Here is a 17,452-nt window from a genome sequence, read left to right as displayed (position 1 = left end):
AGGGGAGCAGCAAGCAGAAGGAGAAACAGGCTCTCCACTGAAGAAGGAACCCAATTTAGGACTCGACCCTAGTACCCTGGGATCATGACCTGGGCTGAAGGCAGATGCTTAACGAACTGAGCTACCCAGGTGTCTCTCTATTAAGTATTATTATCTCTATTTGACAGATGTGATAACCAATGTTAGGGAAGTTAGAAAATTTGTCAAAGATCTCACAACTCAGCTGGAAGAGGTGGAGTATGATTCCAGGTCAGCTGATTCCAGAAACTAACCTCTTATCCCTTTTTTGCTATACTGCCTAAACAAATAATCTCTAATGCTTTTTCTTAATATATAATTCAAAGTAATATAATATGGGTTAGAATGAAAATAAGTTCCCTGAGAGCCCAAAGTTTAAATCCAAATGAGAACTATGTAGGCATAACACACAACAAATATGCAAGATATATACTCTCATGGAAACTAAAGGATTTTACACAATTCCAGATAAAATAGCTATAACTGGGCGCCTGGGTGGCTCAGTGGGTTAAGCCGCTGCCTTCGGCTCGGGTCATGATCTCAGGGTCCTGGGATCGAGCCCCGCATCGGGCTCTCTGCTCAGCAGGGAGTCTGCTTCCTCCTCTCTCTCTCTGCCTGCCTCTCTGCCTACTTGTGATCTCTCTCTGTCAAATAAATAAATAAAATCTTAAAAAAAAAAAATAGCTCTAACTGTCTCTTTTAGATACAACCCACCCCCCACTAACAAAGTGAGTGACAGTGATTACTAGTGGTCATCTTGAATCCACTCTAATTCTTATGGAAATACACAAAATCACTCAAAAACTTCATAACCAGGGGCACCTAAGTGGCTTAATCTGTTAAGCATCTGCCAACATGGGGCTCCTTGTTCAGCAGGGAGTCTGCTTCTTGCTCTCCCTCTGCCCCTCCCCCACTCACATGCGAGCTCTTCACACTCTCTCTCACTTGCTCGTTCTCTCTCTCAAATAAATAAAACCTTAAAAAAAAATTCACACCTGGATTGCATAAGGAATAGTGAGCAACTTGTGGCTCTATTATAAAAGAGAACACAGATTTAAAAAAACAAATTACTAAATTTACCTTTCTAATGTCAACTTCAATATGTGAAACACAATGCCACATGCTAAGACTTCACCATTCTTCTTCATAATAATGAAGCATTTTATTCTCTTATTATTCTACTTACTATTGCTGACCTCCTTAACTTAATTTAAAAGCAATAAACGTAAAGAAATTCACTGACCACAGTTAAAACTACCTTTCTCTCTTGCTAATAACAAAGGTTAGGAAAGTTTGGGTACAATCATCAACTCTCCTGTTTCTCTACGAAACTCTGACATTTTAGCTTCATCTCCAACAATACCATCGGAGGAAGTTAACAATTCAAGTCTAATCATCCAGTGTCATCCTTTTAAAAGCTCAAAGACTAGGACAGTAACTGAAAAACAAAACATTCAATAGTAATTCTATTTAGAATTGATCTAAGTTTCTATGCATAGACTTTATGGAACAGGATAATAATTATATTTGTTAAAGTCTAAAGTTCTGAAATCTATAGGAGAAAGAGAGGTGGAAGGGTTCTTCAAGTAAAATTCAAAAATACTAGGGAAGTAGTTAAATTATCCAATATTTATTTGGCCTTATTACATGTTCAATTTGTGTAAGTCATTTACAGATTATACAATTTTAACACATGGACTCTACCTAGAAGAACTTGATGTTCTTTTTTTTTTTTTAAGAATTTATTTTTAAGGGGCACCTTGGTGGCTTAAAGTCAGTTAACATCTGCCTTCAGCTCAGGTCATGATCCCATCAGGCTCTCCTCAGCAAGGAGCTTGCTTCTGCTTCTCCCTCTCCCTCTGCCTGCTGCTCCCCCTGCTTGTGCTGTCAAATAAATAAAGTCTTTAAAAAAATAATAAAAGATAAATTTAAAAAAGGTTTTATTTTTAAGGAATCTCTACACTCAACGTGGGACTCAAACTCAACCCTTGAAAATCAAGAGTTGCATGCTCCAATGACTGAGTCTGCCAGGCTCCCCTATGTTCTATTTAAGTAGAAAAAATAACTCATATTCAAATCACAAGATTTAATATGAACACAGAACAGTTAAACAATACACTGTATGGTACAGACTCTAAGTAGGGAAGACTATAAAGGGGTATAAGTGGTGGCTACAGAAATTAAGGAAGGACATCAGAAAATTGGGACTTGTGGGGCGGTTGCTGGCTAAATTGGTTAAGCATCTGCCTTTGGCTCAGGTCGTAATCCCAGGGCCCTGAGATGGGCCCCACATCAGGCTCCCTCCTCAGCAGGGATCTGCTTCTCCCTCTCCCTTTGTGCTCTCTCTCTCTCTCTCTCTCAAGTAAATAAATAACATACCTAAAACACAAAACAAAATAAACAAAGTTGAGACTTGAGCTGTGTCTTCTCAAAGTTCCAAAGCCACTTCCACATTTTCAGATAATTGTTATAGCAGCATTTTGCCCTTGGCACCAAAATAAAATAAATAAAAGGTATACTAAAAGGGAAAAAAGAAGAAGTTCCAGACATACACATCATATACTGTATGTATGGATTTTTTTTTAAAGATTTTATTTATTTATTTGACAAAGAGAGAGAGATCACAAGCAGACAGAGAGGCAGGCAGAGAGAGAGGGGAGGAAGCAGGCTCCCCGCTGAGCAGAGAGCCCGATGCAGGGCTCAATCCCAGGACCCCGAGATCATGACCTGAGCCAAAGGCAGAGGCCCAACCCACTGAGCCACCCAGGTGCCCCTGTAGGGATATTTTTAATGAAATATTTCAAAAATAATTTTATATAATATGGTATAGGAAATAAATACTACAAATATTGCTACCTACACATGTACCCATGTAGATTTAAAATACTAAGTTTGCCATATCTGTTTCAAATATATTTTTTTAAGATTTTATTTATTTATTTGTCAGAGAGAGAGAACATAAGCAGGGGAAGCAGCAGACAGGGAGCAGAGCAGGGAGCCTAATGCAGGACTCAATCCAAGACTCTGGGATTATGAACTGAGGGGATGACAGGCACTTTACCAGCTGAACCACCCACATGTTCTGAGTTTCAAAAAAAAATTTTTTTTTTCATTTCAGAGAGATACAGAAACAGAGCACAAGCAGGAGGAAAGGCAGAGGGAGAGGGAGAAGCAGACTCCCCACTGAGCAGAAAGCCTGATATGGGGCTCCATCCCAGGACCTGGAGATCATGACCCAAGCTGAAGGCAGACATTTAACCACCTGAGCCACCCAGGCGCCCCTTGAGTTTCAAATATTTTTAAGAACTAAAAAAATATTGCAGTTATAACTGAGCAACTACCATCTGAGTCCTTCCTCTCCAGAGGTAATTACTATATTTAAGTAGTTGTATATCCTTCCAACATGTATATAATTTGTTGTAAATATATCTATACATAACATAGTACATTTTAAATTTTATATATATATGGTATCATACTGTGTATCCTTTTGTAACTTGCATTTTTATACTCAACACTAGTTTCCAGATATATTTAAAATGGGACCACGTATCCATTTTTCTCCCATATTTTTTTTTTAAGTTCCACAGCTGATTCTGATTGGTGACCAGAGTTGAGAGTTATCATTCTAAGCCTATATATATTATCCAAGAAAGCTTTTAGTGCTCAAAAATTGCTAACACATTTTATTATTATTTTCAAGTAAGCTCTATGTCCAACATGGGGCTTGAACACCCGGAGATCAAGAGTTAACAGGCTCTACTGATTTAGCCAGCCAGGTTCCTCTGGTAACACATTTTAACTTAGCTTTTTACGAGTCAGTTGCTGCTGCATTTCCTTACTTCAATAAAAAATTGTTTAACAGTGCTTCCAACTCAGAAGCAAAAAAACTAATCAAACCAGGTGTGCACGATTCAAAACAATAAATAAATAATAAAATTGGTTTCTTGAAGGGAATGGGTGTGGCTACGAAGGGGCAATAACACAGGAATCTGGTGGTGATGTTTCTGTTTAAACATCTTCATTGTGGTAGTTATACAAGTCTACACATGTAGACCTGCATTGAGCTACAGACACATGCATGTGCACACAAGTTCACGCATAACTGGTGAAACCTGAATAAACTCTATCGATTGTGCCAATGTCAACTTCTCGGTTTGGTATAGTGAGTGGTAGTGTGGGATGTTGATGCTATGGAGGACAGAGACTTAGGGGAGGAAGTGTAGGACCTCCCTGTACATTTCTTCACAACATCCTGTGAATCTAAAAGTAAAAGTTAATACATTTTGAAACTAAGTTTCTAAACCTGAAGAAATTCTAAAGCCTTTCACAGGCAGTATCAGTATCCTGCTACAATATATACCTACTACCTAAGTGATATTTTTAGGTAAATATACCTAACATCAGATGCAAATCTGCATAAAAGAGAAAGAAAACATTGGTGATGACTACTTTAATCCTACAGTAAGTGTGAAAGATAAACCTTAAAAGTTATTGACCTGTAAGTTATTATTTTTAGATTATTGTGTGGTCTTACCCTCACAGGACACTAGGATTTACCTAAATAGCTATCTCTATTCACTACAAATAACCCTGCTTTCAATCCTATTTTAAGCCAGCAAGCCTGCCCTACTTTTGCAGACTTATTTCCTAATCTACTCACTTGCTTTTCCAATCACGAACCAGTTAAACACCGCTGAAGAGGTTATGTTAAATATTATTACTGAAAGTCGTAAGTAGCTTTCAGATCCTTTCATAACCTATTAGAACAAGTAATTTTATTTCACGGTCTGACACAGCTCTTCAAGATATTCCCTCTCTTCTTTTGACAGTCATAGAGCATGCTTTCAAAGTACTGGGAACTAGCTCTCCCAGAACCAATTAAGTAATAACCACTATCAGTGATAGTCTGACAGAAACAATAAGTTTACAGTGACATCATATGTTTTCAATAAGCAGTGTCCAAAAGTAAAAATAAGTAGCCTCCCTTCATTGATAAATCCACCAATTACCTTTATTACTCTGGCCATTCATTAAAACTATCCTACTTTACTTATGTTTTAAAAATTTTTTATTTAGTTCTTTATTTTATCCTATTTTATTTTTAAACCTCCACAAAGCCCTAGGTCACCAGAACAAAATGGACCTATGGATACATACAAAAACCCACAAGTTAAGTCTTATCTCTTTAGGCTGATCAAGAAAGCTCAAACTTGAAATGATTATCAGTTTGTAAAGTGAGGGAGCAAACCCTTCATACCATATATAGTCTACCATTTAGTCATCTGCTCTTCTTTGGTACTATTAGTCATAGGAAGCTCCATAGTTCTGATTTTCTATCACACTTTTGGGAGACCATTATATGCTATACTGAGTACTTTCCAAGACAGTATTTAAGCTTCTAAGTATAAAGCGAAACATGTTGCTTCTAGTAGGGATTCATTGGATATTTGTTTATGCATCCGTTTATGATTTCTAAAATTCTATGTATACTATAGACAAGGAAATTTTCACCATTTTTCTTTTCTTTTTTTTTTTTTTTTTAAATTATCCACAGATCATGATGGCACCACGGACATTAAAAAAAGTAAGACTGATGAATCACAGACCTATACCCATGAAATAAATAATATATTATATGCTAATTTTTAAAAAAAAGTTCTGGGGTGCCTGGGTGGCTCAGTCGGTTAAACTACTGCCTTCGGCTCGGGTCATGATTCCAGGGTCCTGGGATGGAGCCCCTTGCAGGGCTCCCTGCTCAGGGGGCAGCCTGCCTCTCCTTCTCCCTCTGCCCTCCCCCAGCTTGTGCTCTTGGGCTCTTTCTATCTCTGTGTCAAATAAATAAAATCTTAAAAAAAAAAAAAATTCTCTCCCTCTGTCCCCACCTCCCCAATAAATAAATACATAAATACATAAATAAATCTTTTAAAAAACTACAACACTCTTAAAACTTCATTTCACCTAGGCCACTTATAGTCAAAGAGATCTAAAAACTAATAATAAAGTCAAACAGATCTGCTATCAAATCTCATTAACATTCAAGATTAACTCATTTAATAAAGAACAGCTAACTATGGCATTATGCTAAGCACATTACATACAATATGAAATGCAATCTTTAAATTCTGAGGTAGGTACTATTATTTTCCATTTTAAACTTAAAGCAAGGCAAACAAATGACAAAAGTCACACAGCTAGTAATCAGCAGAGCCCGTGCCCTTTTCTACAGCGTCTTCCATAAAATAAGCTTCTTATGCTTTTACTTAAACATTTACTAACCACCTATATACTAAGCAATATATTCAGCATTAATTATACACAATCCCTGCCCTTGAAGGACAAGGATTATACAGTGCAGTATAAATAACATAAAAATATTTAAAGAAATGTGAAAAGCAATGAGACTGCTCACAGGAGCATAGAGGAGGCAATGGCTTCTGTGGCTGCTGCTAATAATGATGAAAGCAGCTAACGTACTGAGCACTTACTAGACACCTGTCATTGCAATTTGTGGGGTTTATTTAATCCTTACAACTATCCTATAAACTAGGTTCTATTATCCCTTTAATTCAGATAGGGAAATTGAGGAAAAACAGGATTAAGTGACTGGTCAAAGGTCAGACTGCTACTAAAAGAGGCAGAATTTGAACCAAGGTATGTCTGATTTCAAGGCTGTGTTCTAAAGCCATTATTCTGTATGGCTGCTTAATAGTGAAGGAGAAAAAGCTTCTTAGATGTCCTCTTGGCTAAAGCTTGAAAGATAAATTGGGGCTGGCCAAGTTGGGGCACAAGATTCTATATAAAAATAATGCAAAGAACTCATTCACAGATATAAAATTTCAGGGCATTCTGGGGAACTACAAGTAGTAGTAAAGTAAGTTTGGGAACAAGGATATGAAACGAGGAGAAAGTAATACAGGACTGGAGGTTTAGCATGAAGAGAACTATACATCAACAAAATTAGAATTTATCCTATGGCAGAACTTGCTCGAAGGATTTCAAGCACAAGAATAATCCTTTAATTATCCACAGATCATGATGGCACCATGGACATTAAATTAAATACCCCTAGCAAGAGGCTACTGCAATAGTATAGGCAAAATGTCAGAGAGGAAGAGGATGTAGAAGGTTCTGTACAAACCAAAAATCCACAGAACTGAGTCTAGTAGCACTGGATGTGAAGTGAAAGGGATAGGAAAGAGTCTGGCCTGATTCCCAGGCTAGTCATCCGAGTCACTGACTAAATGGGTAAGTGGTGTGATTAACAGGGATGGGAAATACTCTTAGAAAATCCTTTCTCTCTCCTCTGCTTATTAGTGCTTTTTAATATTTACTTTATCCCTCTACCAACTTTTTCCACTTTTTTAGCAATCTCTTCAATAAAATAAAAACAAGTCTGTCTCACTGTCATAATATCTTTATGATATTTGAATCATCTGTAACTCTGAGTCATATTTACAAGTCAATTAAGCTTTGGGTTTTTTTTTTAATAGATAGCTATCAAAAATAATCTTTTTAAAAAAGACTTTATTTATTTATTTGACAGAGAGAGACAGCAAGAGAGGGAACACAAGCAGGGAGAGTGGGAGAGGGAGAAGCAGGCTTCCCGCCAAGCAGGGAGCCTAATGTGGGGCTCCATCCCAGGACCCTGGGATCATGACCTGAGCCAAAGGCAGATGCTTAACAACTGAGTCACCCAAGAACCCCAGCCATCAAAATAATCTTGCTGTTCCCTTAATGAAATCACTATCAACTGCCCTAAAGGTTTTCCGCTATCCCTCTTCTCCTCTTCCTCCTTTTACCTCTTCCAATTTTTGACGCTCCTAATTTTACCCACCTGTCTACTCCTCAGTCAATTACACTTAGTTTTTCTCCATCCTTACTTCTGCATATTTTTCCAAACCCTATGTAGCTAAAACAACTTATTTTTCTGCTAAACAAGTTACCTCCACTTCACATCAGGTATAATACACTTTTTTTTTCTTTTTCTAAAAATTGTATTCATTTATTTGACAGAGAGAGACACACCGAGAGAGAAAACAGAAGCAGGGAGAGGGAGTGGGAGAGGGAGAAGCAGGCTTCCCACCAAGCAGGGAGCCCGAAGTGGGCTGATCCCAGGACCCTGGGATCAAGACCTGAGCAGAAGGCAGATGCTTAAGGACTAAGCCACCCAGGTGCCCCTAGGTATAATATACTTTAAAACTCATTTTCTTCTTTTTAGCTTTTCCTCACTAAGACACTACCAAATCCTTAAATACGATGGTGGCCTTTCCCAAGCCTAGCTGTTCTGAGGCAATTATTAATTGCATTTTTTCATTTTTATCTCTCACCAACTTTATTATATTTTGAAAAACTGTAATCCTATTAAGAAAGTAAAAGAACAGGGGTGCCTGGCTGGCTCAGTCAGTGGAACACGCGACTCTCGATCTCAGAGTTGTGAGTTCAACGCCCACATTGGGTGTAGAGGTTACTTAAAAATAAAATATTTAATAATAAAAAGAAAAGCAAAAAATAAAAAAAAAAACATATAAACCCTTGGTAAATTCATTCTCGTAATACAAAAAAAGGCAAGAGGGGACAAGAGCTGTGTAAATAAATGAGGCACAGGTACCAGAGACTGAAACAGGGTTCAGGGTAATCTTGTGAAAATAGCAATTTTTGTCCATACTATTATTAAAAATCTTTTAAGAAAGCCATAGCTGCACTATTCTCACTGGCAGATATTAAAGAACCAGTAGCCTCTGTGTGATACAAATGACACAGTACATCCTGTGAATATACAATACACTTGAATTCTACAAATGAATGGGAGAAATCTATGAGCATCTTACTGAAAAGAAGTCTGACTTCTCTGTGAAATACCATTTGGCTACCAAAAATGGATTCTCCACATCTGTAATGTAATTCCTAGTGAAATTTCTTTGTTGCTTCTGAAAAGATTCAGCCCAGGGGAATAAATCATTTTTTTAAAATCACTGTCAAACAGGGGGAAAAAAAAAAAAGAAAGAAAAACAAGCTGAAAGATTTTCACAATTCAGTCATTTGAGTTTCTGGGTTTTTTCTACTCTAGAAACCAGTAGTGATGCCACAGTGCATACTGACTATTCTAGAGGCACTACAGAACTGTTACTTTAAAAACAAAAAGAAACAAAGGAGCACTTGTTGGCATACACTGCAGATGGTTCTCCATAAACACTTAATGAATGAATGAAATCATAACAATTTTTATATTTTTAAACATAAAATAAACACCATCAACTGCTAGGGAAGAAACCAGCTGGTAAGAAAGTACTAGACAGAACTGTCCTGTTCTCTTCATGTTGTTATACATGGGATTGATTCCACCCGGATATCCTCTAAATCATAGAAGAGGATGGGGTCCCTTTGGGTGCAGTAATTTCTTAAAAATAAAAAAATAAATTGCAGAACAAGTATTTTCCTGACTGGAACAGTTTTCCAACTTATTATTTCACATAATTTCTAATTCTGATATTTTCCAAATGTTAATGATTTCTCAAAAAAATGTTAATAAGGGGGACCTGGGTGACTCAGTAGGTTAAAGCCTCTGCCTTCCACTCAGGTCATGATCTCAGGGTCCTGGGATGGAGCCCCGCAGCTCTCTGCTCAGCGGGGAGTCTGCTTACCCCTCTCTTTCTCTGCCTGCCTCTCTGCCTACTTGTGATCTGTCAAATAAATAAATAAATCTTTTAAAATAATGTTAATGAGGGGCGCCTTGGTGGCTCAGTCCATTAAGCAACCAACTCTTGGTTTCAGCACAGGTCATGATCTCAGGGCTGTGAGATGGAGCCCTGCACTGGACTCTGTGCTCTGCCTGGAGTCTCCTTAGATTCTCTCTCCTCTCCCTCTGCCCCTCCCCACACTCATGTGCCCTCTAAATAAAATCTTTTTAAAAATGTTAATGTTTTCTCTACTAACCACTTATGTAGAAACTGACCTATTATCAAACTACTATCGTGTTTCATAATACAACCTGTCTTAAGCTTTTCATGTCAGTTATATCTCTGTGTGGTTCAGATGCTTGACAAAGAAGGTATTATTAACCTTATTTTGCCCATGAGATTACTGAAGGAAAAAAAAGGGAGAGAGTTTAAGTGAAAAAGCAAGGTTAAAAAAAAAAAAGGCAAGGTCACAAGTAAGCTCCTGCTGCAGTAAAACCTAGGTTTTCTGACAATCAGTCTAGTACTTCTTCATTTTAGGAAAGTTTCTGTTTAAAAAACACTTAAAATACTAGTCACTCCCTCCCACTATTCTCCAAGATTTGTTCAAACCAAACAATTAAGTAGACTTTAAAGTTAACAGGAAATGACAGAACCAAAAATAACTGAGGTATGGTCTCAACTTTGCAAAGATTTCCAGCTGTGAATAAATGCAGACAACTCTGGCCAGTCAAGATAATATCAGATCAGGATTTAGTACCCAATACAGTGGACCTTAGCTACACATACAGTAACACCCTACTTTCTTAGAACAAACCTCAACTATTTCAAACTCTGGAAAACCCAGGAAAAAATCAACATAAGTCACAGATAAGCCAAGATTTCTGTGGTCAAGTTCTTACTCTACAGTTTTTATATTCAAGATAAATCCACACATTCTAAGTAAGGGTTTGAAATCATTATACCTCATTTATTTAAGAGTAATCTTATAACTATACAACATACAAAAAAAAATAATAATAATAAGTATACAACATGCAGTAATTTATAATTTGTCCAAAAAACATAAATTATACAGACTATAAGAGTGTTTATTTAGGGGCGCCTGGGTGGCTCAGTGGGTTAAGCCGCTGCCTTCAGCTCAGGTCATGATCTCAGGGTCCTGGGATCGAGTTCCGCATCAGCCTCTCTGCTCAGCAGGGAGCCTGCTTCCCTATCTCTCTCTCTCTGCCTGCCTCTCCATCTACTTGTGATTTCTCTCTGTCAAATTAATAAATAAAAAATCTTTTAAAAAAATAGTGTTTATTTAACTGTGAGCATGCCTAGCAATAAGACAGCACCTACCTTTTAACTATGTTTCATTTCACTTTACTTCTATATTTAAGGGTCTGAAAGGGTCATTTTAAGATTGCCTTTATATCTTATGGTGGAAATTACATGCTACAATGGCGATCAGAATTCGAGATTCCTAAAGGTCTGAGGACTGCCACTAAGCTTCACTGAGATCCTATTTCTTCTAACTTGACACACAATTCTGGTTTATCTGGTTTTCCCTGCCTACTTCGGCTTAGAAATAGCAGATTAGAAGGGCATATTTTGACAGATAAAGAACAGTACTGGAAGAGATAAAAAACAGACAAAAGCATTAAACAGTATAGCAGTAAGCAGTCATTTTGGCACAGGAGGAAACTGCCAACACCCTTAAAACAGCAGAATGCACCAGCCATGTTAACAGCACAGGACAGAAATTAATGTTCACAACTGACCTTGATTGATCAAAAAAGGTTATGTTTAGTATATTCTTTATCTTAAGAGAAGGTTTAAACTCTTTATCTTAAGAGAAGATTTATACTTTTATATACTATAAAAATGACATTAAAAAGATGAAAATTATTCAATAAAGGACGAAAAAATGTCAGTTATATGAACAATTCACTTCAATCCTCAATAATACCAGATGATCTCTGAGTAGATATATCTCAAAAACCCCATTATATCTACGGAACATTATATAATGTAGGTAATCAGTGTTTATGATCATCACTTATGATCTTGACTTTTTAGAGGGGAAGAAACTTAAGTTACACACTAAAATTAATAGTGTAGAAAATCAACACTTATGATGATTCATTTTTTAGGGAGAAAAATGTTTAAGTTAAACACTAAAATTCCTCCCCTTCACTGAACATTCAATAGGCTTTGCCACTTTAAAAAAAAAAAAAGTATTGTCACCAATCTTCGTTTCCTTTCTCCTTCTAATTACAAAACGAAAACATAAAAGTATTTTAATAGTTTTGCCCACTTACACTTAACCCCTTTATCCAGAAGCCACTAACAACTCGCTTAGGTGTATACTCCCTTCTTATAAATTAGTGCTTTCAACCTCATAGTTAAAACTCAAGAGCAAAGAGTTGTACCTAAGTGTTACCGCTGAACAAAAGAAGTGCATAAATTAGTAGTTACGTTTAAACCAGTATAAGTAGTTTAGGACCAGAAACAAGTATAACGTAAAACCCTACAGTAAGGAACATTTTAGTTTTGGTTAGATATCTGAATGAGAGACCATCCGTCTTCAGGTCTCTACAGCCAAAAAATAAAATAAAGCACCAACATCATGTTAAGAGATCTGTAAGTCCCTTTCACACATCACAAAATGGATTTATTTGTGTTTATTTCACCAAACTGTTCCTTTTAATAACAGCAGGGACTTGGGGTGATCTGTAGAAAGTGGGCCAAAAGGTACATAGTAAACGTCCTTTAAAAAGGGGGGTGGGGGAGGGGCGAGATCATCCGATCCTAAAGAAGGGGAGCGGCAGGAAGATGTGACTTGGAAGAATCTACTGAAGTCCCTGCTCACATCACCCCAGATGGCTTCACCAGATGAAAGACGAGAAAAGAGGAATCGTTTCTTTTTAAAAAAGATGGGGATCCCGGCCCTTTGGGGTGGCGGGAGAAGAAATCCCCACCCCACCTGCAGGTCCCACACTCCGGGCGATAAAGCGGCAATCTCCAGCTAGCTGCGGATCGAGGTGCAACAGAAAACGCCCGGGCACGGCCCCGCAGGGCTCCCCCTCCCCTCTCTCACACCCCCTCCCGGTCCTCCCCGCGGACCGACGCAGCCGGGGTCCCCCGCCGCCCTCCCGCCACTCCCCGCCCTCCGTCCCCCCGCTGTCTCCCCGCCAAAGGCTGTTTCCCGCCGGGGGACGACGAGGGCCCGGCCCGTCCGGCACCTTTGATGACGCGTTCGGTGGTGGAGAGGTGGTGGTTCCTCCCGGACATGGTCCCCTCGGCCTCCTCCCGGCTCCAGGCGACCGCCAGACGTGCACCTCCGCCTTGGTGTCCAGCGGTGTCAGCTCCCCGGGGCCAGTCAGCCCGCCGTGCTCCGGACTCGGCTCCTCCGGGCGGCCCAGGTACCAAAAGGAGGAGGCCACGGCAGCCGGACCTCGAACCTCGCTGACACGATGCGGGCCCACTGGCCGCTCCCTCCTGAGGAGCGGAGTCGGGAGCGCGGGTGGCTCGGCGAGGCAACCCCGGCGCCCGCGGCTGCTCGCGGCCCGGTCCCGCGTGCGCGCGCGTGCGCGCTCCCGCACGCCGCTCTCCCAACTTCCCGGCGGCCCGCGCGCTGCCGCAGCCGCCGCCGAGGCCCAACTCGCCGCCCGGCTGCCCGGTTCCGCGCGGCCACCTGACCTCCCGCCCCCTCCCCCCGGCAGTCGCCCACCCCGACTCTCCCCTTCCTCCCGAGGCCGGAGGCCCGCGCAGCCGCACTCCGTGCTCGCGTGCTTCCTTTCTTCCCTCCTGCTTCCGACGGTCAGTTTTCCCTTCTCCTCAGCCTGCCCTCCTCGCAGCTGACTCCCCCTGGGCTGCCTGCCGCTGCCCCGGCCCGCAGCACCTACCACCGGCCCCTGGGTCCGGCAGGGAAAGCCGCGGCGAAGCAGCGGCCATCTTGTGACCCGGCCGCGGAGACCGAGCCGCGGCTCCCCGGCCGCGGAGACCGAGCCGCGGCTCCCCGGCCGCGAGCCTCTTGTCACCCTCACCCCCGGGCCACCTTGCCGACAGCCCTTGTCTTCCCAGACACTCCCCACGTGAGTCCTTCCACCTTTTCTTCTTGGCTTCCACCCACTCGGTCTCTAGGGATTCCCTATCAAGCTGACCACGCTCCTTCCCGCAGTTTCCCCTCCCCCCACCCCAATCACCAAACTCATTTAAGCCCTCATTTCAGTTTTCACATTTGTTGAGTGCAGTTAGTATAGGAAGAAGTCCGTTCGTGTCCATGCCAGCTCCAGTCCAGTAGTTGGCGGGCCTCGGATTCCATGGCGTGAGACCCGGCTTGGCCCCCTGGCCTCCTCACTTCCTTTCCACTTCCAAGAGAAGGAAGAGCAGCAACTCTAGGGACCTCCAATGTGCAGGGAACTGACCTTGCAATAAGCCCTGTGGGTCACCTACTCTGCTAGAAGCACCCCCCTTGTTCTTCCAGTTCGATGCAGTGACATCTGTCCCGCTCAGGCTTACTGCGGGACACGATGGGCAAGTCCCTAGAGAGTCCAAACAATGTAGCTCATCTCTGGGTTAAAAACTGATCTTTTCTTTCCTTAAATTGTAAACTTAGAAACTGTCTTACTGTGACTGTCTTCCCTCACGGAGTATAGTGCCTGGCAAAGTCAAAAAGTATTTTGAGTTTAGCCATGATAACGTAATATCAAAACTGAGATCCAAGGAAAAACAGACAATCCAGTCTTAACAGTTGCTGTTGTGGCCAAAAAGTCTTATGTGGTTACACACATTTAAATTAAATAGAATTAAAAATTTGAATATTCAGTTCCTCAAGTGCACTAGCCATATTTCCAGTGCTAAGTAACTACCTGTGGCTAATGGCTAGTGGCTACCTTATTGGACATGGTAGCACAGGACATTTCTATCATAGCAGAAAGTTCTTTTGGACAGCTCCCACTTAAAAGATTAGAAGGGTTGAAGCCTGAATCTCCATTAATATAGATTTATGTATTCCCTGAATTAAGTCTTGGGGTTTTGACCTAAGGCTATTCGTAGTAACCCCAAGGAGGCAGGAGCACCTTGAAAGCTGGATTTAATTTGGTTCTGTTTCCTTGGATTTTGACATCAGGTTTCCACCCAAGAGAATTGTTCAGATATCCTGAGGAAGTTCTTCATTTGAGAAGTAATGAGAACTCCACAATTCTGTCAAACAGAGCAAATTTTCTTTTTTTTTTTTTTTTTTTTTTTTTTTTTTTTTTTTTTTTTAAGATTTTATTTATTTATTTATTTGACAGAGAGAAATCACAAGTAGACAGAGAGGCAGGCAGAGAGAGAGAGAGAGAGAGGGAAGCAGGCTCCCTGCTGAGCAGAGAGCCCGATGCGGGACTCGATCCCAGGACCCTGAGATCATGACCTGAGCCGAAGGCAGCGGCTTAACCCACTGAGCCACCCAGGCGCCCCAGAGCAAATTTTCTAAAGGGCAAAATAGATTGGTCCCTGCAGCATAGATGTTAAAATTCATGTGGAAGAACAGGATAGCTAAAAACAAAAATACTAAGCAAACATTGGAAACCACTGTGAAGAGATGGATTTTTCAATAATAATAGTAGTAGTGGGAAATTATCACTTGGATCTCAAGTTGGAGCCCCTCTATAAAATTTTATTTTTTACTTTTTTAAGATTTTATTTGAGCCCCAACATGAGGCTCAAATTTACAACCCTGAGATTAAGAGGTGCATGTTCTACTGATAGCCACCTAGAAGCCCCAAAGATTTTTGTTTTACTTTTTTTTTTTTTTTTTTTTTTTGATTTTTCTTTTGGGGCGCCTGGGTGGCTCAGTCAGTTAATGTCTGCCTTCAGCTTAGGTCATGATCCTGGGGTCCTGGGATGGAGCACCACATTGGGCTCTCTGCTCAGCGGGAAGTCTGCTTCTCCCTTTCCTCTGCCCCTCCCCCTGCTTGTACATGTGCTTACTCTCTCTCTCTCTCTCTCTCTCTCTAATAAAATCTTAAAAAGATTTTATTTTTAAGTAATCTCTATAACATCAAAATAAAGTGAACCTTGTTTAAAGAGTTACATGTGGGGCTCCTGGGTGGCTCAGTGGGTTAAAGCCTCTGCCTTCTGCTCAGGTCATGATCTCAAGGTCCTGAGATAGCAGCGCCCCCCCCCCCCCCAAATTGGGTTCTCTGCTCAGCGGGGAGCCTGCTTCCTCCTCTCTCTGCCTGCCTCTCTGCCTACTTGTGAACTCTGTCTGTCAAATAAATAAATAAATCTTCAAAAAAAAAAAAAGTTACATGTAAAACATAAAAGAAGAAATCTAGAAGAAAATGAAGAAGTTATCTTACTTGGTTAATTGTGGTAACTCCAGAGCTAATATATCCCAGCAGATGCTGATGCTCCCTCTCCATTACTTACCAGATCAAACACAACTTACTTAATTTGGGTAAGTACTTCCATGGCTCAAAAGTAATGAAAGGGTGGTGCCTGGGTGGTTCAGTCAGTTTAGCTTTGGACTGATTCCGGCTCAGGTCATGATCTCAGGGTCATGGAATTGAGCCTCACATTGGGCTCTGTGCTTAGTGGAGTCTGCTTCTCTCCCTCTCCCTTTGCCCCTCCCCATGTGCTGCCTCTGTCTATCTCACAAATAAATAAATCTTAAAAAAAAAAAGTAATGAATCAGAAAAGAATATTGTTTGACTACTTTGAAAAGTTAAACACAATTAAAAGTCACAAAACAGGAAGATATTTGCATCTCCTACGTCAGGATAAAGAACTTTCACTATTCAAAAGAAGAGGTCTACAATACAAGTATGGGCAAAGGCCACAAACAGTGACTTTATAAAAGAATAAATAAGGCACTAAACATTAAAAAATGTTCAACTTCGGGGCACCTGGGTGGCTCGGGGGTTAAGCCTTTACCTTTGGCTCAAGTCGTGGTTTCAGGGTCCTGGAATCAAGCCCCACATCGGGATCTCTGCTCAGCAAGGAGTCTGCTTCCTCTCTCTGCCTGCCTCTCTGCCTACTTGTGCTCTCTCTCTGTGTTAAATAAGTAAATAAAATATTTTTTTTAAATGTTGAAAAAAAAGTTCATCTTCATAAGTAATAAATTCAAATTAAATCAAGATGCCATTTTTCACATAGCAAATCAGAAAACATTTTTATTTTTATTTTAAGATTTTATTTATTTATCTGACAGACAAAGATCATAAGTAGGCAGAGAGGCAGGCAGAGAGAGAGAAGGGGGAAGCAGGCTCCTTGCTGAGCAGGAGCCTGGTGCGGGGCTGGATCCCAGGACCCTGAGACCATGACCTGAGTGAAAGAAAGAGGCTTTAACCCACTGAGCCTCCCAGGCGCTCCTGGAAAACATTTTTAAAAGGTGATACTGGGGGCGCCTGGGTGGCTCAGTGGGTTAAAGCCTCTGCCCACGGCTCAGGTCACGATCCCAGGGTGCTGGGATCTAACCCCACATCGGGCTCTCTGCTCAGCAGGGAGCCTGCTTCCTCTCTCTGTGCCTGCCTCTTTGCCTACTTGTGATCTCTGTCTGTCAAATGAATGAATAAAATATTTAAAATAAAATAAAATAAAAGGTGATACTGTTAGTGGGCACCTGGGTGTCTCATTCTTCAGAGCATTCTGCTCTTGATCATAAGGTCATGAGTTCAAGCCCCATGCTGGATGTAGAGATTCCGTAAAAAAAAAAAAAAAAAAAAAAAAAAAAAAAAAGTGACACTGTTGGTAGAATTACTAATTAGCACAACTTCTCTGGA

At 40.7% G+C, this 17,452-nt stretch overlaps 1 protein-coding gene across 2 annotated transcripts in view; it reads right to left on the bottom strand.

Moving 5' to 3' along the window:
* PPP3CC (protein phosphatase 3 catalytic subunit gamma) overlaps positions 1–13,385 on the bottom strand; it is a 96,066-nt gene extending 82,681 nt beyond the window's left edge. The window contains exon 1 of one of the 2 annotated variants that reach the window (XM_032332142.1): positions 12,926–13,385. In XM_032332142.1, coding sequence (XP_032188033.1) covers positions 12,926–12,974 — 49 coding nt within the window. In that variant the 5' untranslated portion in view covers positions 12,975–13,385. The remainder of the gene's footprint in view (positions 1–12,925) is intronic. The other variant, XM_032332141.1, reaches the window with a different exon arrangement.
* Positions 13,386–17,452: the final 4,067 nt, after the last annotated feature.

Source organism: Mustela erminea, chromosome 2 (assembly GCF_009829155.1).
Source record: "Mustela erminea isolate mMusErm1 chromosome 2, mMusErm1.Pri, whole genome shotgun sequence".
In the NCBI taxonomy this organism is placed as follows: Eukaryota; Metazoa; Chordata; class Mammalia; order Carnivora; family Mustelidae; genus Mustela; species Mustela erminea.
The sequence above is the reverse complement of the archived record's forward strand: the minus strand, read 5'-3'. Positions and strand labels throughout refer to the sequence as shown.